General features: G+C 44.5%; 2 protein-coding genes across 5 annotated transcripts in view; one reads left to right on the forward strand and one right to left on the reverse strand.

Annotated features, from left to right (window-relative positions):
- The window catches only part of FAM118A (family with sequence similarity 118 member A), a 13,743-nt gene extending 10,263 nt beyond the window's left edge, over window positions 1-3,480 (forward strand). Inside the window, exons 6-8 of one of the 4 annotated variants that reach the window (XM_015405448.1) lie at window positions 188-220; window positions 1,952-2,035; window positions 2,958-3,480. In XM_015405448.1, the coding sequence (XP_015260934.1) occupies window positions 188-220; window positions 1,952-2,035; window positions 2,958-2,986 (146 nt within the window). In that variant the 3' untranslated portion in view covers window positions 2,987-3,480. Of the gene's footprint in view, window positions 1-187; window positions 221-1,951; window positions 2,090-2,203; window positions 2,377-2,957 lie in introns of those variants that run through there. The other 3 variants (XM_015405446.1, XM_015405445.1, XM_015405449.1) reach the window with 3 other exon arrangements.
- Window positions 3,481-5,409: 1,929 nt separating this feature from the next.
- SMC1B (structural maintenance of chromosomes 1B) overlaps window positions 5,410-20,834 on the reverse strand; it is a 63,086-nt gene continuing 47,661 nt past the window's right edge. The window contains exons 20-26 of the mRNA XM_015405442.1: window positions 20,295-20,393; window positions 17,882-18,038; window positions 11,338-11,492; window positions 10,349-10,500; window positions 7,865-7,934; window positions 6,009-6,119; window positions 5,410-5,520 (exon numbers count right to left, since the gene is read on the reverse strand). Coding sequence (XP_015260928.1) covers window positions 5,410-5,520; window positions 6,009-6,119; window positions 7,865-7,934; window positions 10,349-10,500; window positions 11,338-11,492; window positions 17,882-18,038; window positions 20,295-20,393 — 855 coding nt within the window. The remainder of the gene's footprint in view (window positions 5,521-6,008; window positions 6,120-7,864; window positions 7,935-10,348; window positions 10,501-11,337; window positions 11,493-17,881; window positions 18,039-20,294; window positions 20,394-20,834) is intronic.

Below are 20,834 nucleotides of genomic sequence, written 5' to 3' on the forward strand. Positions count from 1 at the left end.
CTTACAATAAGAAGGAAAAATAATTATCCCAGAGCAATAGGAGAGCACATGTAGTTATCTCCATAAAACATACACTTCCAAAATCCTTTATACAGCTGACTTCAGAAAGTGCATTGCATGACTTGGTAAATTTAAATGAAACCATATCCAGCCTGGGTTCATATCTGCATTTACATTCTTTCTGCAGATGCTGAACAAGTGGACAGCACAACACTTCTTGGTCAAGTATATTTTTTATTTCCATGGATACTTTAATATTGAACTTGGGTGTAGCCGTAAGAGTGAGCAACTGGACATCATGATTTTATATATATACTAGGAGCAAGGCCCATTGCAGCAAGTATGCAACGAACACTAGAAAGGGGGCCCACCTCGCAGCTCCCCCCAGGCTCCCCGTTTTTTAGGTGCTCCTCAGACACCAGACGTGGGGTGTTGAGGGGACGGGCCAGACACAGAGGAGCGGCACGTTGGCCCTCCCCCCGCTACCAAGGTGGTGGTGTCGAGGGGCGAGTGTTCGCCGGTGGCCTGCAGGGCATGGGCACCACAGTCAGCCCCAGAGCGGCCGGAGTGGTGGCTCCGCAGCCTCTCTGTGGCTGTCCAGCTGGGCTGGCGCCCTCGTTGGCATCCACGACAGCCATGCTCTGTCGCCTCTGGGGCCGTGGCGGCAGAGCTAGCTGCCGAGGTCCCTCTCTCCACTCCTGTCAGTGTCCTCACACAAGCGGGCAGGTGTGGGAGGTAGGGGTGAGGAGGGTGCGGGCAGAGTGTGGTGAGGAAGGCAGCGGAGCCACAGGCCAGGCCGTTGTGGCCCGTCACCGGAGGGAGGCTGCGGCGAGGCCAGGCAGGCCCGTGCCGCCGCCTCCTGAGACGTGCACATGTGGCCGCTAGTGGCCGCCGGTCCATCCAGTCCAGCGTCTCCTCATAGAGTGAGGGCAAGACTCTGGTGGGGGCTTCTGTGGGCGGGACTGATTTTCTGGGACTTCGACCACACATGGCAACGCAGGCACCAATGGATGGTCAGACCTTGGCAACACAGCCACCAATGGATGGCGAGACAGTGTGATGGACAGGTCTCCGGGCGAAAGGCTGTGTGAGAGGCTGGGCTACGGCTCTGTGGGTGGGACTGAGCCAACGGAGCAACGCAGGCTAGCCAGTGGGCCGGGACTCATCTGTGAGCGACAGTTGAGGCGGCCAACTGATTTTGGCATGAATGGAATCTCGCCACCCCATAGGACAGAAGCCACCCCAAATCGGCTTTATAATATAAGGATATATATAGATATATAGATAGATATAGATAAATATGTGTAATAATATATGCCCTTCAGATCTGAAATCACCAACTGATTATTAGCAATACTGAGTATTAGTAAATCAGATTTTTGTGTAGCAAGATTCAGGTGTTACATGCACAGGAGTTTCTCATTATTCTTGTCTACATTTTAATGCTGAAGGTGCACTGGAAATGCTACAGCTTTCATGAGAACCTCATATGAACATTACTTAAGGCTGAGACATATATTTGTTCTGAGGTGGCAAGGTGCAGTTTAGTGGAGACTTGCTAAGGATCCAAGCCATTTCTTTTGATACTGTATTTTCCTCGTTTTTCATGATGGAGCTGTTCTTCCAAAATGGGTGAAATATGCAGCTGTAGTCCCTGTACCACAAGAAAGATACAACTGGCTCTTAATGGGTCACAGACTCTGCTACAAGCTGTGGCCTCTGTCTGGATCAGACTTGCATGTTGTCTGAGTACATCCAAGTCCAGGAGGAAAAAGCCTCACTGGTGTAATTTTGTAGTAGATTCACCAGAGTCACTGGAGGTTTCTGGTGTGACTCTGTATATGCCAAGAGGCTAGTTAGACCAAATTCTGTTTTTATGATGGCTGGCTGGCATTTTTATAGCCTGTAAGTTTATTGTGTGTCAAATTTTTAACATTGCTTATTCTTGCAGGAACTTCATGTGTAGACTGTGCAAAACGAAGGTTAGGGGACAGTGGCAAAGATCATCCTAAGAGAGCAAGGCTGCCGGATAATGGTAATTCTGAGTTATTTTTATTTCATGGGGCATGTAAGTATTGTGTTAAATAAAGCAGGGCACTTAACAAAGCAGAACTGCAAGTATTATTATAAAGGAAGTACATGTCCTGATCTTCAAAGCAGGTCGCGCAATCACTTTCATTATGTTTTCCTGAATGTCTTGCAGGTATGCAGACTGATGGGATTGTAAAGCCAAAATAAAGCAGAGTTTCTCAAGAGAAATTACCACTGTAGCAAATAAATAGGTATCTAAAAATGTTAAAATCAGTATATAAACAGTGTTATTGCTTTTTTATTACTTTTGTGAAGAAGAAATAGTAACCAAACGACAGAGGACATGACCCCTTAAGCAATTGCAGATATCATCCAAGGACGTTTATTTATTTTTTTACTTTAAAACTTTCTTGTTCTTTGCTGTTAAAATGTAAGAAAAGTTTACACTTACATTAGTTTAAATTTCCACTACTGAAAGTAAAATGAGTTTTATTCATTATCGCTTAGGATTGCTTCCATAGCTAAAATATTTTTTATTGTTAATGGCATGTTTTGACCATCAAATCACATTCTGTAATGTGCAGAAATTACACTGGTGCTTCCTAGATAAATGCTGTGTCTTCACCAAGGCCACTGACACCGAAAAGGCAAGTGACTTGGGGCAACTCGTATGTTTTACTTTGGTATGAAAATAAAACAGGAGGCAGTGCGCTCAGATGTAACATACTGGGCTCTTTATTTTTAAAAAAACCAAAAGATTCAAATTCTCTTCAAATTGTAGTGGGAACTCGTTGTGCAAGGCCCCTTTACAATCATGTGGAATTTCTTGACATTGTCTATTTGCCACCACCACAGTTTTACTATCCCTCACCCGAAAAAACCCTCTGTTTTATCCATTTCTAAACAGAATTAATTTTTTTAAACAGGTACTGTAGAAGATGGTATCCTTCCATGAAAAGCGGCTATCTACTATAATTGTGCCATCTATTTATATCACAATAATCAAAGCAGTGTTGAGAAGAATTGTTTAAATTCATATGAATTGAAAATAGATGAAGGTTAAGATCCCTTAAGAACTGCTTAGGAAGGGATCCTTCGTCACACACTTCTGCCAGGATACGTACATTTCATGGGTTTTCTTTAACCAAGCCTGATCTGTAACTACCTCAGGGATGTATTTCACACACTACATGTGCATAGGGCATTCTAATCTGGACAAGAGCATTTTGCTTTAATCTGTTTTGAACCTGACTAATCGCATTCAACATAGCAATTTAAACTTACTTTTGTACATTTTATAATTTTCTAATCAGAATATAAGCAAGTGCGACTATTTTCTGCCTGAATGAAATAGGGATCATTAAGGGCTCAGTTTTGTGCATTCATTTTAATAAAAAATAAGAGTAAATATCTATCTTTTCCTCAGTGTGTTTATTAGCTTTGAAGAATGTTACATCAGTTTATTAAAAAAAGGAAATTATGAAAGTGCCTGTCTCAGTCCTTGCTGTTGCCCACAAAGGAGCTAATAAGAGTTTTCCTGGAATGTGTCATTGCAGACGGAAGAGATCACATCACGGTTCCTGTGACAGAATCCAGGTTTCTTGACCAGCCTTTCCCCAGCATTAGTCTTCTATGCTGAGGAGAACCCTTAAGAGGCACAGCACAAGATGGGTTTTACCCTGTCAGCTGCCAATTGTATGAACAAGGCTCAGCATGTATAATCTATATTCTAGAGAGGTCTCTCAACTGTTTAGAAGGAGTGAGACTAATGCTTCTCATGGCAGATTGCAGGGTAAGGTCCAGGCATGACTAGCCAACTTAACCAGAAACTAGCATGAAATAAACATCCAAATTTGACAACTGTCCAATGTAAATGACTTCACTTGGCCACAAAAGCATCCTGCTGACTTCTAGGGAGTCAGGTTTGCCAGTCACCTGGGTTAAGTTTCTATCAAATGGCATTCCTCCAGTGCTCACCTGATTCTTTGAAAGGCACTACTGACTGGTTATAGTAGTTCAAGGCCAAATGAAATGTTGCATGCAGATGCATGTCCTGTTTTTAAACAAGAAAAGCTACTTCTGGGAGGGTGACCAGGATGGGGAAGAGTGCTTAACCTTTTCTGTGCCTATTTTCCCACTGCAAATTGCCTTTAAGCAGCTTCAGCCCCAGTGGTCTCCAAAACCCCATGGGGGGGGGGGAAGCATTATGCCAATTCACACATTACGGAGAATGTAGGCTGGGTCCAGGACCCTATGTAACAGACACACAGGAGATGCAGGAACGCCATTCCCCTGCACACAGTGCCCAATTCAGACTGTAATTCTGGCATGTGTGAAGAACGGGCTCCCCCCCCCCCCCTACACCATTTCCCTGACATGAAAGGGTCTATGGGAGGGGACAGCATGCACCCCCAGGACCACTGCTCATTAGGAAAACAGCATGGGTGGGTGTGGAGCTGCTTAAAAGCTTTCGCTCCAAGTAAGTCACAGCTGCAATCCAAACTGGTCACTGTGCACACAGGAACTGAGGAGGACCCGCAGTTCAGAGGCTCTATCTACATGTTACAAAGTCCTTGAGTTTGCTGGGGAATAACACAAGGACTTTGTATCATGTGTTGGGAGTTTTATGACCTCCACATGCACACTGGCCCTTTTGTTTGTGGCCACACCACACAGCAGCTATAGCTTCCCCTCCCCCAATGTTATTGCATCCCCAAATTGCCTTATGAAGCTACTAATGCCTCCATTGTTACACTTAGGCATAGCCATATAAATAACTCAATTTTTACAGTGGGGCCAATAGTGGCTCCATGGGGTGTGTTGCCGATGTGAAAACTGAAGGGGGGGTAATATGCAGTGGTCACAAACAGAAAGGAGCTGGCGGGCACCTGGGAGGCACAAAACTCCCATCACACGTGTGATACAAAGTCCTCATATTGGTCCCTAACACACACAAGGGAAAACTGGATGCAGCCTGTAACCTCTGTAATACAAAAATCAGGCCCAGTCAAACCCATATGGCTTCAGTTGTTCACAAGGTGATTATGCATGGGCTAAACCTGGAGTTAACGATGGAGGCCATTTGGAAAGACATAGCTGATGGTATTCAGAAAGGCTCACTCAAAATGAAATTGTACACCTCCCTCCATGCGATACATAAACAAATTTCCAGAGCAGTTTGGCCATTAGATACTACAGGTTTTAGCAGTTAACTTCCAGAGGGTTCATTTGACAGAACAAACATATTTATAGTAAAGCCAAACAATCACTGCTCAGAATTTTAACTCCAAAGTTTCAGTTATATTCATAAGTAACATTTAAATTTAACAACAATGGTTAAGCAACAATATCTGAACAGCCACCAATTTGCTTCATCTTCTATTTTAACACGGAGCTCTTTTTGCGTTTCAGTTGTCCTTCATTTTCATTTGAGTCAAGATACAGAGTAAGGTCCAAGGTTAGTACTTGACTGAACATAAAACCATCTTCCTGAGAAGGGAAATGGTCAGAGTGAGTACAGAACAGCTTGCCATAATGACACGACAAAAGTGCAACCAAATACTTTTAACTACAGCCCTACAATTAAAATGAAAGGACAACCAAATATTTTAATGATATAGTTAAATATGTGTATTTATACATTTTAAATTAAGTATGCTTTTTAAATTAAGTATGCATTTCAAACAACCCAGTTCCTATTCTACAACCTATTTCTATTTTCTTTCGGGGGGAAATGGAGTGGAGGGAGAGATATCTGTTTGCCATTAAGTCACAGCTGACTTATGGTGGCCCCTGGTGGGGTTTTCAAGGCAAGAGACGTTCAGAGGCGGTTTGTCCTTGCCTGCTTCTACATCATGACCCGGGTATTCCTCAGAGGTCTCCCATCCACATACTAGTCAGGGCCAACCCTGCTTAGCTTCCGAGATCTGACGACCAATCTAGCCTGGGCCATCCAGGTCAGGATGGGTAATACATACCTGAGGACAAACTCCAATTAAAGCATCTGCTTTAGAATAAAATTCTTCCTTTAGAGAAATCACTACGATCTGAAACTTTTCGTGGGACTGTTGCTTGATGTAACTCGATACCTAGAAACAGGGAAAGCAATTCGAAGTGGGCTTGTCAGACATAAACAAGAACACATGGATTGGAGAGCTACTGAACAATAGATAAGAACATATACCCATAAACAAGGTAGGAAATTATATTCACAAATTTAGAGAATTTTTATGATATGATATAAAATCACCTGAGTGTTGGGAGGGGTGGTGGGGACAACACCCCTCCCCATCTTGGCACCCACACATTGTCAAGCCCAGCATCCACCAGGCCCAATGGGGCCATGAAGACACCTTGTAAACATCCACACACTGATGAGTGGATCAAGAGCAGCTGTACCTTTAAGAGCCAGGCAGCCAGTAGCAGGTGGCCCTTTGACAGCCAGCCATCTGACAATCAGCCGTCTGAAAGCGCCACCCTTGGGATGGGAAAGGCAGCAGGAGAGGAAAAGTTGCTCAGAAGGCACTATTATTCTCTCACATGCTTGGACACACCCTCACAGAGTTCTGGGTAGAGGGAAGCAACTGAGTATGCCCCAGACCTGGTGAGGGCCTTTAAAAGGCTGTAAAGCATTATGTGAAATGCTGGCCTGGATAAATCACAAGCGGGAACTAAGATTGCTGGGGAAAAGATCAACAACCTCAGATATGCAGACGATACCACTCTTAATGGCAGAAAGTGAAGAGGACCTTAAGAACCTCTTGCTCAGGGTAAAAGAGGAGAGCACAAAAGTGGGCTTGAAGCTCAACATCAAAAAAACTAAGATCATGGCATCCAGCTCCATCACTCCTTGGCAAATAGAAGAAGTCGTGGAAGTAGTGACAGACTTCACGTTCCTGGGATTCCAGATCACCGCAGACTGTGACAGCAGCCATGAAATTAAAAGACGCCTGCTCCTTGGGAGGAAAGCGATGGCGAACCTAAACAGCATGATAAAAAGTAGAGACCTCACTCTGCCAACAAAAGTCTGCATGATCAAAGCAATGGTATTCCCAGTAGTCATGTATGGCTGCGAGAGTTGGACTATAAGGAAGGCCGAGCGCCGAAGAATAGATTCTTTTGAACTAGGGTGCTGGAGAAGACTCTTGAGAGTCCCTTGGACTGCAAGAAGATCAACTCAGTCAATCCTAAAAGAAATCAACCCTGACTGTTCCCTGGAAGGTCAGATAATGAAACTGAAGCTCAAATACTTTGGCCACCAAATGAGAAGGGAGCACTCACTGGAGAAGACCCTGATGCTGGGAAAGATTGAAGGTCAAAGAAGACGGGGATGGCAAAGGATGAGATGGTTAGACAGTGTCATAGATGCAACGAACATGAAATTAAGCCAACTTCAGAGGACGGCAGAAGACAGGAAGGCCTGGCGTGATCTGGTCCATGGGGTCGCGAAGAGTTGGGACTCGACTGTGCGACTGAACAACAACAAAGAGGAGGCTCCTGGTACCCAGCTCAGAAGGGAGGATGGTTTTCTCTTTGACAGTAAAAAAAGTGCATATGGGAGAATGTTACACACACACACGGACCTATTAAGAACATAAGAGAATCCAATGTAAGTTTCCAAAAACACTCGGTGAGCAGCACCAGGGAAGCTGTTGGCAGGCGCCATGGTGCTCTAGTTGGTTTCCCTAACAGCAAACCATGATCTTCTGTGTGAGAACCATGCCTTCTCCTTATCTTTAAAATATTACTTTCATATGCAAAAACAAAATCCAAATTTTGACATTGGAATACCGTTCATTCCTCTTTAGGCAAAAAAAGAGCGAGGAGAGCTTACCTTGCTAATGTTTGTGTTATCTAGAGCTGCATCCACTTCATCCAAAACGAAAAAGGGGGCAGGTCTAAAGCTACAGAAACAAGTAAATTGTTTATTAAAGTAAGTTGCTCCTTTATAAGTAAACTTTAAAAAAATAGTATGTCTTTGAAGACTGCTGCTTCACTAGGTGCTAAAATGGAACTAGCAAAGTGAATTACTGCTGCTTTTCTACACATTTTCTTTTGGTCTGGTTTTCATTTAATCTTAGCACCTTCCCTATGAGGACCAATGGCAAGAACAAGGCATCACCAACTCCAGAGTGGATGGAGCCAGTGTGGAAAGCTTTCCCCCTAGTTCCTGGATGTTCCAAACCATACTCTGCACAGTCTTGAGATCACATCAGTGTGATGCATAGACACCCCTGAGTACCCGGTGATACCTTGCATCCTAGCTCTGCTTTTCAGAGGGATAAAGATTCTTGTGTTTATGGTGTCTACTGCTGTGCCTATATGCATGATTTACTGGGACGGGGAGATAGACAACTCTTATGCCAGTTTGCCAAGAACCCCTGATCTTCTGGGTCTGCCTCTCCAAAGACCTGGAGGTGGCCCACAAAATTTATTTTATTTATTAGGCTTTTTGCCCGCCCTCCCCCACAAGCAGGCTCAAGGCAGGTTACAACAGCATGAGCACAACATAAGCATAATACAATTTAAAATCAATATCACAATTTACATGACTGATAATCCGCTATCAGTGGTGCTAATAATACATCTACTCCAGGGCTCCCTATGTGTGTAACTAATCTGAGAGAGGGCGGGCAGATGAGATTAGTGCCTGATGGAACCATGCAGACGGAATAATGCATCTAAGTAAAAACAATAGCATAAAACTGTAAAAACATGATAATTATCAATAATAAAAAAGCAACAATACAATCTGCGGCATTAAAAATGCGTAAAGCAACATTAAGCAGCCTAAAATTACATTAATAAAGCAGTCCTCAAATTAGAACTAGACCATAAAACCAGCAAAGGCTTGATGTCTAAAGGACAACAAAGTAGGTGTCAAGCGGACCTTAACTGCATTTCAAAGGTGAGATGCCACCACTGAAAAGGACCCACTTCACCTCTGCAGGTAGGGCAGAGAGAACAGGCTGCACAATATAGGGGGAGGTGGTCCTTCAAGCATCTTGACCCCAAGTCATTTAGGTCATTAAAAACTAGCATTTCAAATTGTGCCTGAAACAGATAGGCAGCCAGTGAAGATCTTTTAGCAAATTCCGATTGAGGAAGAATTGACTAATAGGCTGTTAGACTTAGCAGAACTGGATAAAGTAAATGTATTAATGCAAGGCAAAGATGATGAAATCCATCAGAAGAGATGGTCGAGGGTGTATATTTTGATGAAATAAAAATAAAAATGATAGACTCGAATCATATGGAAATATGAAATATATATGTTTGTTTATACTTGTAAAAACAATAAAAATATTATATAAAAAAGATATTTTAACAAAGGTGTGCCACAATCCCAGTATCTGGCATGGGGAAAGGGCACTGTGCCACCCACATCTATGCAGAACATGGAAGAGGCAAGAGGTGGGGCTAGGCTGGTTGCTGGGTACAAAGACAAGGCAAGGGGCAGTTTATGTATCGGGTAGTTCTATGAACCTGCCTGTACACAAAAGGAATCCTGCCCACTGATGACTGAACGTTACTTACCATCTTGCTGTTCCACTCTGTGGAGGCTTGGCACTCTTGCTACCTCTGCATCCGCACTAGAACCACATGTTCCAAAAAGCAGCAAAAAGGTTCAGGACTCAGCAAGTGGAACTGCACAACCAAGTGGAGGGTCCCCCACCACTGAACTACAGGATATGAGTAGGCACTAAGTAGCACAACCAGGAAGGGTTGAGAAGCATCTTTCACATAACTTCACAAAACTCTAGCCTCTTGGTCAGAAGGGGGAGGAATGGGGGGCACATCATATATTCCTATTCTTGAAATGTGAAAGAACCTTACTTTAATGACTGGTTCCTGTAGAAATACTTATCTGTGGGCCCAAACAGATGTGATAGAGGCCATGGATTTCCAACAGTGTGGAAATGGGCTGAGCTCCAGGGCTGCACAGAAAAGGAAGAATGCATTTAACCCTGCTTCGTTTTGCTAGCTCTCTTTTGTTAATCTTTTAAATGAAAAAAAAAGTTTTAAAAGACAAATCTTTTTCTCTCTAAATAATGCTAAGAACAGTGCAAAGAGTCCAGCTTTGATTTATCTCCATCCTGTCTGTTTTGGCCCTGCATGAATGCAGCCAGTTACCAGCATGTGCTAATTTGTACTTCGCAGAATGCTGAGGGTGTACTTTATATGTGCAGGTATGGTGTAAGAGAAGAGAAAACAATAGCAACATTAGGAAAGAATGTAAATCCCATATAACTGCACTACATTTTCAAAAGTAACTGAGGACACCATTAGCAAAATAATATATGCACTGCTGTATTACCTGTGCACTGCAAACAGAAGAGCCAAAGCTGCTACAGATTTTTCACCTCCTGACAGGTTGTCCATTGGCATAAATCGTTTTCCCGGAGCTACACAGTTATAGATAATGCCTTCCAAGTAAGGTTCTTCAGGATTCTCTGGACTAAGGAATGCCTAAAGCACACATGCTGTTTTATTCAGTTAATAAAGAAACACTCACTCAAAGCAATCTTTCTATTTACCCTTCATTCTTTAGTGAGTGTTAAAATAAGACTTCCAGTTATTCTTTACAAAACAAGAAACATAAATATATTTTGGTTCAAGATGTAAAGACAAAACTTACACACATTGCACTGTGGGGTATATTCATACCCCAAGACAAATTCCAGGGTACAGGCGGTAGAAAAGACCTCACAAAAAAAAAGGGTTGTGGCATAAGTCAATTGGTTGAATACAAACTAAACTGGCATTTTACCGATTCCACCTTCCCATTGCAGACCCTTGTCATTTCTCAAGGTCCCTTGTCCTCCCCAGAACAGGATTTTGTGGAGATCACTGCACTGCAGTGGGAGACGGCAGTTAGGGAAGTGCTCTTCTGCTGATGGAAAATAGTCTGGCTCCAGTCCACTGAGTTTCATACTACCTAAAGCCCAGGACAATTCCACCTGAATCAGAACGTTTCTTCCAAGTAGATTCACTCCTCCTTTTTTTGCATACTGGATACTGATGCCTCCTTTTGCACCAGCCTAACCCAAGCCCAAACCTCCACTTTCCAGGTTAGAGAGCAGGGATTAGATAAGAAATCAGTGAAGTTAACTATCACTTTCTTGCTTCATTTCTAATCTAGATCTGGTTTAACATGACTGTTTTATTACAAACAGATCATTACAAATAGATCATGACAAATATTTTCTTAAGCAATCCTGTTTCTGAACTGCTAACTGTTGAATTTTGGACAGTCAAAAATAGCCATGAATATTGATATTAGTAAGTACCTCAAAAAGTACAAACCTGAGCACCGTTGTTTCTGCACAATTTCTTGTAGATCTGATCAATAGCTACAGACACATGCTCAAAACATTGGCTGAACAGGTCATATCTCCTTTTTTTCACTTGTTCAAATTCTTGCCTACATAACTTGGCTTCCTTCCTGTGGGCCTCAAATGCTACAAAAAGATAATCGAGAGCTGGCTTTAATAGAATGCTGTAACTGTACAAATTCTGGGATAATTTTGTAACTTCTCACCTTAGCATGGTAAGCAAATGTGGGAAAAAACAGTATACCCCTTCCAAGGGAAACAGATTCCAGTGACCTATAATGTGCTGTATGCAAGACCAGATTCTGTTCTGACTAAAGAGTACAACTTTAACTGTGCTCTGTTCTCCTGCAGCTTCACCTGTCCAATGTCTGTTGGGGTTATTGAACTTCTTAGCACTTTCAGGGAGGGAGGAAAGAAAGGGAGGCAAAACGGAAGATTTGTCTCACTTATTGTGAATCTTCCTTCTTGGTGGTCCAGGGGTGGGGCAGTCTCAACTTCTGGGAGAAGCTTCTCCCTACAGTCAGGCAGGAATACTGATCTTTGTGCAATTCCTGGAAGTGAGGGGCTGGTCTCTCGGATCCCAGTTTGGCCCCGAAGCAGTATGACTCCCTCTCCCAAACATTTATACAAAAGCCAAGAAGAACCACCAACTAACAGTTGAGAAAACAACAACATAACAGTGCGGATCCACAAACATAACATCAAAACAACTCCCAGAGAATCTCACCAGGAAGTGGAAGGATGGCACTAGGGTGAGAAAGCCCTAGGTCCAGACAGTGTAGCCCCTCTGTTCCAAGAGCTGGAACAAGAATTCTACCCTCGGGTGGGAAGAGACTGCCCTACCCCTGGACCACTAAGAAGGAAGATTTGTGGTGAGACAAATCTTCCATTCTCCAGTGGTCCAGGGTGGGGACAGTCTCAGCTTCTGGGACATAGGAAAACAGTGTGCCACAGGGAGGGAGGGAAGAGATGCGGCTTCTAGACCGAGAAACTAAACTGAAACTGAGAGGGGAAAAAAGAGCTAATCGCTAAAAAGCGACAAAAACAGTGATCTGACCAGACCGATCAAAGAACGGGTCTGCTCAGCGTGGCGGTAAGGAAAGAACTGGTGGGATGTCCGCGCCCGTCCCTCTGGGCATGCGCAGTGGGGCTCCTGCGCATGCCCGGAGGGGCTGGGTGCGAAAATCCGTTAAAAGAGCTTGCTACAGCACCGGCAGATCCAGTGCAGGCGCACTAGATCCCATTGGTGTGAAGCACAGAGACCACGAAGAAGATGGAAAGGATCTGTAGACTGCAGAGGTTGCAGCCCCTCTGAAGGAGTGTGCCGGGACACCCAGAGAAGGGTCTAGACCTGCGGACTTGTAAACAAGAAGTATGCAGCCTCTAACCCACCTACTAATGGTAGAAGTAGAAACTCTGTGCCCTAGGGAAGCCTTCCTGAAAAAGACAAACATAGAGTCAGTCCTACAAAAGGGCTTAGTCCTATCAAGGTAGAAGCTCTGGGCCCTCTTAACATCCAAACAATGCCTCTCCTTCTCCTAAGGGTGTTTGGGGCTAGAGCAGAAGGAGGGGAGAATCAGGTCCTCTGACCTATGAAAGGCAGAATTTACCTTTGGGATAAAGGCTACTCTATCTTTATGGAAGACACAGAGCTCTTTGCCCACAGAGAGAGCTCTAAGTTCTGACAGCCGAAGTAATGCTGACCAGAAGGATGGTTTTAAAAGTGAGCTCTTTGAGAGAAAAGTGACCATTGGCTCGAATGGTGTTCAGGAGAGAGCCTTGAGCACTACATTCATGCTCCATGTAGAAAAACGATGAACCTGAGGTGGATTAATCAAGGAAGTGCCCCTTAGAAACCTCCTAACAGGGGGGTGCTGGGATAAGATCCTCCTTTTCTTAGTTCCTGATGGCGGAAATGGCTGCCACCTGCCTTTTCAGTGTACTAGTACTACGACCTTTGTCCAAAACTTCTAGCAAGGAAGAGAGAACGTCTCCCACTTTAGCTGTAAGGGGCTCTAGCCCATGGTTGAAACACCATGACGGGAATACCTGCCAATGAGTTATTACCTGCCATGAGCCTGTTTACAGGATGGGCGGGATATAAATGTGAAAAATAAACAAACAAACAAATAAATAAATAAACAAACCCTGTTAGTGGAACGCTTCCTGGAGGCTATCATAGTGTTAATAATCCTGTCTGTGTATCCTATTTCTTTGAATTGCAACCGCTCAACTGCCAGGCTGTGAGGCTTAGCAACCCAGGCTGGGGGTAAATGAGGGATCTCTGCTGAAGGAGATCCTTCCTGATGAGAAGTCGCCAGGGCTTCATGATAGACAATCTCAGTAGGTCCTGGAACCATTGCCTCCATGGCCAAAATGGAGCCACCAGCACTACTTCCACGTTGAGGTTTATGATTCTCTGGATCACCCTTTGGATTAACTGTGTGGGAAGAAAGGCGTACAGTAGCTGATTCAGCCAGTTGCATCTTAGGGCATCTACCCATACGGCTTGTGGAGATCTTGTCCTTAAGATGAATTGTGGAACTTGGTAATTTTGCTCCATCACAAAAAGGTCCACTTCTGCCTTGCTGAACTTGTAGCATATCTGCTGGAAGCTTGCCTTGTTCAGCATCCATTCTGCTTGATTTAGAGCCCTCCAACTGACGTGTTGTTCTGTCCTGCCATGTGAGCAGTTTTGATTGAACTCAGATGTGTCTCTTCACAGAGCATAATCAGCTTTGCTCTTCATGGAGTGACCTGGATTTAGTACCCCGCTGGTGGCTGCCATAGGATTTGGCTGCCATATTGTCCATATGAACTATGACGTGCCGCCCTGTTAGGAAATCCTGGAAGGACAACAGTCCTAGCCTTATTGACCTGAGCTCCAGAAAGCTGATGCTTTGTGATGACTCTTCCCGAGACCAGAAGCCGAGCTACTCTTCCCCATGAGTGAGCCCACCAGCCAGTGAGGCTGGTGTCCTATGTCATTATTATCCTCTTCAGTTTCGGTAACGGAGTCCCCTCCAGAAACCTGGATGATTTTGTTCACCATTGTAGTTCCTTAATCAGGGATCCAAGTGGCTGATCTTGAACTGCCTGTTGGCTATAACATTCAGGAGTGATAGGAGGAACCTTTGGAGCAGGCAAGCATGAAACCGGGACCACAGGATGATATCCTGACAGGATACCATCATCCCTAGAAGCACTTGTGAGCTCCTGTATTGAAATTAGGATCTTCTACTGTCTCTCCTGCAATATGAAAACTCTGTCCTGAGCTGTGTCTATTATGATCCCTAGGTGTAGGACCCTCTGAGATGGGAACAATCTGCTTTTCTCCCAGCTGATGATGAACCCGTGATCCTGGAGGCACGAGACAGTTAGATATACATCCTCTGCCCCCTGTAGATGAGATAAGGACCTGATTAAAATTTCATCTAAATATGGGAAGATGGACATTCCCTGGGTTCTCAGGTGCACTATCAGAGTAACCAAGACTTTGGTGAACACTCTTGGTGCCTTTTGAGGCCACAGGGAAGAGCCCATAACTGGAGTTTGTCATAAAAAAGCACAGGAACCTCTGATGTGATTCCAAAACTGCGATATGTAAACAGGCCTCCGACAGATCTATTGATGCTAGAAAATCTCCTTTCTGGATGGATGATACTATGGACTTGAGGGTTTCCATCCTGCACTTCTTCTTTCTTATCCTCCTGTTTGGCCATTTGAGGTTAACACGGCTCTCGTGTCCCTGTTCTTTTTTTGGACTATAAAAAAGACTGAATAAACCCCCGAGGCCTTTTGGGCCTCCAGCATATCACCCTGATGTCCAGAGGTGTTGTATGGCCTTGAGGAGAAGAAGGTGCTTTTGTGGGCAACGATTTCTTGGTGACTGAAGAAATCTGTTGGGAGGCAACAGAGTTCCAGAGAGTAGCTGTCTGCCACTCTCTCTAAGACCCACCTGTTGCCCACCGTGGTCTCCCATTGAGCTGCAAAAAGCTGAGAATACAACCTCCTATCTTTGTTGAGTCTGAGCCCCTGTGGTAGTCATGCTGAAGAGTTCTTTTCGGGGGGCCACAGATTCTGTCCAGAAGTTCTGGTAAAGAAGGAACTATTTCCACCTGTTGGGCTGCCATCTCATTTTGGAAGACCTAGGTCATGGGTGGCCAAACTGTGGCTCGGGAGCCACATGGGGCTCTTTCACACATATTGTGCGGCTCCCGGCAGGGTGGCTGGGGAAGCTAAATATCATTAGCAAATAAATATAACTGGACAAGTAAATATCATTATCAATATCTGCTTTTACCACTTATGATATTATTTTTGGCAGTCTCATTTAATGCAGACTCCCAGTTTTTTCTGCTGCCTACTGAACTTGACTGGGGGGAACCATGTCCTTCCCATTCTCTGGTCAATCTCCCCATGAAGGAAGGAATAAAGGACAAACCAAATGAAAAACACTAAGAGGAGACGAGAAATAGAATAGAGATCACGGCGCTCAAATAGAGCTCAGCTGATGACATCTGTCTGCCTTGAGGCAGGGCTGAAGACCAGGGATCTAAGAGAGATGCCCCTCCCCTCCAGTAATCACACAAAGATCAGCGACCCCACCTGATTATAAGGAGGAGCTTCTCCTTGAAGTTGAGACTGCCCCATCCTGGACCACTAGAGTAATACTTTCTGAACTACAAGGAGAATGTTAGCCTGTGTATTTGCATTTTCCAAAATAGTTAACAGGGACAAATAGCTGCCCTTTGAAATGAACACTGGAGTTTCTACAACTTTTCTCTTTGTTCTATATTAAGTACTAGGGAGCAAGGCCCATTGAACAGGGCGATACAACGGGCAACTAGCCCCCCCCCCCGTCGCCTCCTCCCCCTCTCCGCCCTGACCCAGGCGGCCGCCAGTCTTAGGCTGGCGGCCGTCGTCTCCAGCCACTCGCGACTCTCGACTGTCCCCCGCACGGCGCTCACCTCCTCCCCCTCTCCGCTCTGACCGTCGCAGCCGCCCGTCGGCTCCAGCCACCCCTCTGCACTGTGCTGGCGTCCTCCCCCTCTCCGGCCTGACCCAGGCGGCCGGCGGTTGCATCCCGGCGGCCGTCGCAGCCGCCCGTCGCCTCAAGCCCCCGGGAAGATTCCGCGCAGGCCATCGCTGCCGGCGGTCACTTCCAGCCACCCCTCTGCACGTCGCCCGCCTCCTCCGCCGTGCCGCAGCCGGCCGCCGGCCTTAGCCCGGCGCCCGTGGCAGCCGCCTGCCGCCTCCAGCCGGGAAGATCCTGCGCAGGTCACTTGAAGCTGCGTCTGAGGTGGGACTCAGACGACGTGACCAATGGGACGTGGGCTGTAGGTGCGCATTGTAGGTGCGCATTGCGTGACTTTGCGTCCTACAGAATTATATTATAGGGAGAGATTGCAGTGGCAATGGAACATCCACATAGAAGTTTTCCCTATACTTTCCTCACCTTAATCCTCCATAGCTGCCCTTTTTGTCCTTACCACCAGAGGACTTTTTAAAAATCAGTAATAAGTATATATGCATCCAGTACCTTTCCACTTATAGCTCTGTAATCAAAAGGCTAGAGACTTTTTTTAAAAAAAAGAAACCTGGGAATTAGCACATTGTTTCAACAGATCATTACAAATCTATAATGCTAGAGCGAGATAGCTATTATCATTTTTTAAAAAAATGTCTGAAAAAGGCCCTCTTGAACGTGGGCAGAATGGGGGGGGCGCTCTTATCTTGTCCACATACCAGCCAAAGGCACTTTGGTTGCAATCTTTCCTAAACAATAGTAGCAAACTAGGTTCAGGAAAGACACATGTGCATACTCCTGAAAATAGCGCTGCGATAAGAATGCCAAGGAGAAGGAAAATATCCAGAAACCAGGGATTCTGACAAATGAATCTCATATTCAGTCACTACGAGCCAGACTGAAAGGGCCAGTGTGAGTATAGTGGTTAGAGTGTTGGATTCGGAGCTCGAAGACCCAGGTTCAAATCCCTACTCCACCACAGAAGCTCACTAGGTGACATTGGACCAGTCACACACACTCAGCCTAACCTACCTCACAGGGCTGTTGTGACAATAAAATGGAGAAGAGAGCAACGTAAGCCACTCTGGGTCTCCACTGGGGAGGAAGACGGGGTATAAATGAAGTAAGTAAATAACTGAATGGTTACACAATCCAGCACATACCCAGATTGAGATTTATTATGCTGCTACTAACAGTCTTTTTGAAGCATTTGCAACAGCATGGTAAACTGGGATTTCGGTACATAATGGAAAGTTCAGATAGCTTTATGCACATACAGCAATATACATTTCCAAAACCATGTACATGCACACAGAGAGTACAGACTTAAAATAGGCCCAAAACCTAGTTGGGTCAGACATAGATCTAGTATTTTATCTTGCAAAATCAAATTAATACTGATTGAATGTGCAAAGAAAGTGTGTGGGGGGAATCACCAATTACTCACTCACTACAACAACTACTAATCAGAAGACTTCAGTATTACCATTGGCTGATTCTTGGAATCTGTCTGTAACAATATATAGTCTCTCCAAGGCCTTCATGTTCGGTGCTGCTGTTTTTAATAAAGCACTTTCTTTAGCTGTTACTTCTTGCTGAAGTCGTGCTAGGTGGGTCTCAATCTCTTTATCAGACTGCAAGTCCTAGTTTTAAAACAAAACAAAACACTATAGACAGTCTCCTAGAGAGTAAGGACTTCTCTGGATTTTTAATCTGAAGGCTGTTTGAGTGAGAAGCTGCTGGCCTTAAGAGAACGGTGACATCTATATGAACCCAGTTGTGCTCCGGGAAGGAAACACACATTTATGGAGAAAAACGTCAGGAAGAGCCAAAGGAGAAGATGGATCGGTTTTAACATCTCTAGGAATTGAAGTTTTGCTTTTATCAGTGGAAGACACGGAAGAACCCAAAATGTCCATCAGGCTGGTTCCTAATATGCTGGAGAAGAGGGCCAAGCAATGGCAGCCTTTTTGCTTGCTTTCCATATAGTATTCCCACAAAAGAACTGTGAAGACCTCCAAATGGGTGAGCAACAACATGGCAAATGAAACTCAATGTAAGTAAGCAGAAACGTAATGTACACCGGAGCAAAAAATCCTGATTATAAATATATGCTGATGGGGGTCTGAACTGACAAAGACTAAGAGCGTGTGGCAGCAGTGAAAAGGCAAAGTTCATGCTAGGGATTACTGGATACAGAACAAACGAGTCAATATTGTAATTCCCCGTATAAATCTATGGTGCAACTGCATTTGGAATACTATGTACAGTTCTGATCACTGTATCTCATAAATTTCTAGGCATGCTCTCTCCTTTGTTCTCCCCTCCTCTTCCATCCCTCCCCAATTTATCTGCCTTGTCAATGCGAAGCAATGAGGAACTGACTGAGAGTTGGGAAAGTACTTGTAAATGTCCATTTTCCACCCTTTCTTTCTTGCTTCCCCCACTCCAAAGTGAATTATAGAAATTTTAGTTCCCAGGTGACCTGAGGTGTTCTGGGAACTACCGTTCCTGGAATGCACCAGGAACAGGGGGAGAGATGGGAGGAAAAATCCCTGCTGGCAGACACCGCATGTATCTTTCCTCCTCTCACTTGCCCCATCTTACCACCTTCTTGCTTCAAATGAACAGGATAGATAAGCTTATGTGGGGCAGAGAAAGGGACGAGAGCAGGGATGTATATTTTCAAGCCTACATACATATTCTTTCATATTATCAGTTCCATTACTGATTTTTCTTAATAAAAATAACAGTTGTACTTACCTGTATGTTGTTCATCGACGTCTTCTGTGTAGACACACACACATTGAGACATTTTCTTTCTAGCTCAAAAACTCCAAAGAGGGGGCACCCCGCCCTTCTGAAAATTGTGTCAGCCTATCCTTAAAACAGGAAACATCTGCAACTATTGGGGCAGATAGTCAGAACTTTGCTGGCTGTTGGCCTTGATACCTCTGAGGGTTCTGTTGAGTAGCCTTAACAGTTGGGTACCCTTCTTTTTGAAAAGGGAGACGACTGGAAAGGGCATTAAGGATACATGAATGACGGCTGATGGTGTTGTCCCTGACCCTGTAGAAAGGGGTAGCAAAGCCACGTTGCCTTTGAGAGAAACGTTGTCTCTGGGTCAGAGCTGCGGAAAACACATTCAACAAGCTGGCTGTCTGGCAGTTCTTTTTCCGCAAAACAGACTCCCGAAGGAGTGCAAAATGAGTCCTCAATGGACAAAAAGAAGTATTCTTTCATCCACAATGAAGAAAATCAATAGAGCGCACTAGAAATGTTCCTATTGTAGCGATGGTGAAGAAGTAACTGAGGAAAGGAGCTCCTGCCAATGGAGCACATGACGCGTTGGGCAGGAATCCCAAGCATGTGTCAGCTCCGAAGAAGGGCGGGGAGCCTCCTCTTTGGAGTTTTTGAGCTAGAAAGAAAATGCCCCATAGCCAGCCTGCGCAAGTGCAGTCTCAATGTGGGTGGGGCTGCACGAGAAGACGGAAAATAAACAACATGTTAACATGTCTGTGTCAACCATGTATACAGATGATTATGGTTAGCACCATAAAATGCTCATTCTGCAGGCGGAGATGATCCTGGAATGCAAAGGAAAACCTCTGCCAATTTTCCAAGCTCTGGAAAATGTCTAAACGTTGACAGCAATATATAAATGGTAAACAAAGTCTTATTGTTTTATTAATCATTTATATGTTTACGGTCTACATCCCTAGAAAAGAGGGGGATTCTTTGGCTCAAATTGACTATCCAAACAAGAGAGGAATTTGGCAGCCGTGAGGCTTACCTCACTTTAAATTCAGATTTCCCAAGCTGCTGCAGTCCATATTCCAAGCTAAAGGAATATGAACTCAAGAGCTCTAATAAGTTGGGATCGTAGCAGATTTTCTTACCTTCAGCTCATCTGTAAGACTCCTATAATCTATACAAATTGCCTGCTCTCTTTCAAAGATATCAGTTGTCGCTTCAGTACTTTCAGTACCAGTTCCCAGCTGTAACAAGCAGCACAATGAAATTACCACCCAAACTACATAAGCATATGAAGCCAAACAACTAACACATAGATTTGAATGTGATTACTTTATTAAATATGAAAAACAGTTTCTGAGAAACAACCACCGAAGAGAGAACATTAAATGGAGGATAGAAGGACACCACGAAAGCTGTCACTTTCTAATCTCCCAGAGTACTCAGAACAGAGCTATATAGGTCAAGTCAGGAGAGCGGGGAGATCTCTTCACTGCTACATCACAGAATAGGAATTTACAGGTAAGAGAATTTTCTCTTTCTCTCTAGGATGCCAATTGTTACGGCATGTACAAAAGTGGTGCCTAACCTAGGATGGATCCGATACTGAGCACCTTACAGGCTATGTGGACTCCACTGTCTGTCACAGCTGATGTGGCCAAGGAGACATTGTCTGTTTTATAAAG

This window comes from Gekko japonicus, unplaced genomic scaffold (genome assembly GCF_001447785.1).
Source record: "Gekko japonicus isolate JY-2015 unplaced genomic scaffold, Gekko_japonicus_V1.1 scaffold1628, whole genome shotgun sequence".
Taxonomy (NCBI): domain Eukaryota; kingdom Metazoa; phylum Chordata; class Lepidosauria; order Squamata; family Gekkonidae; genus Gekko; species Gekko japonicus.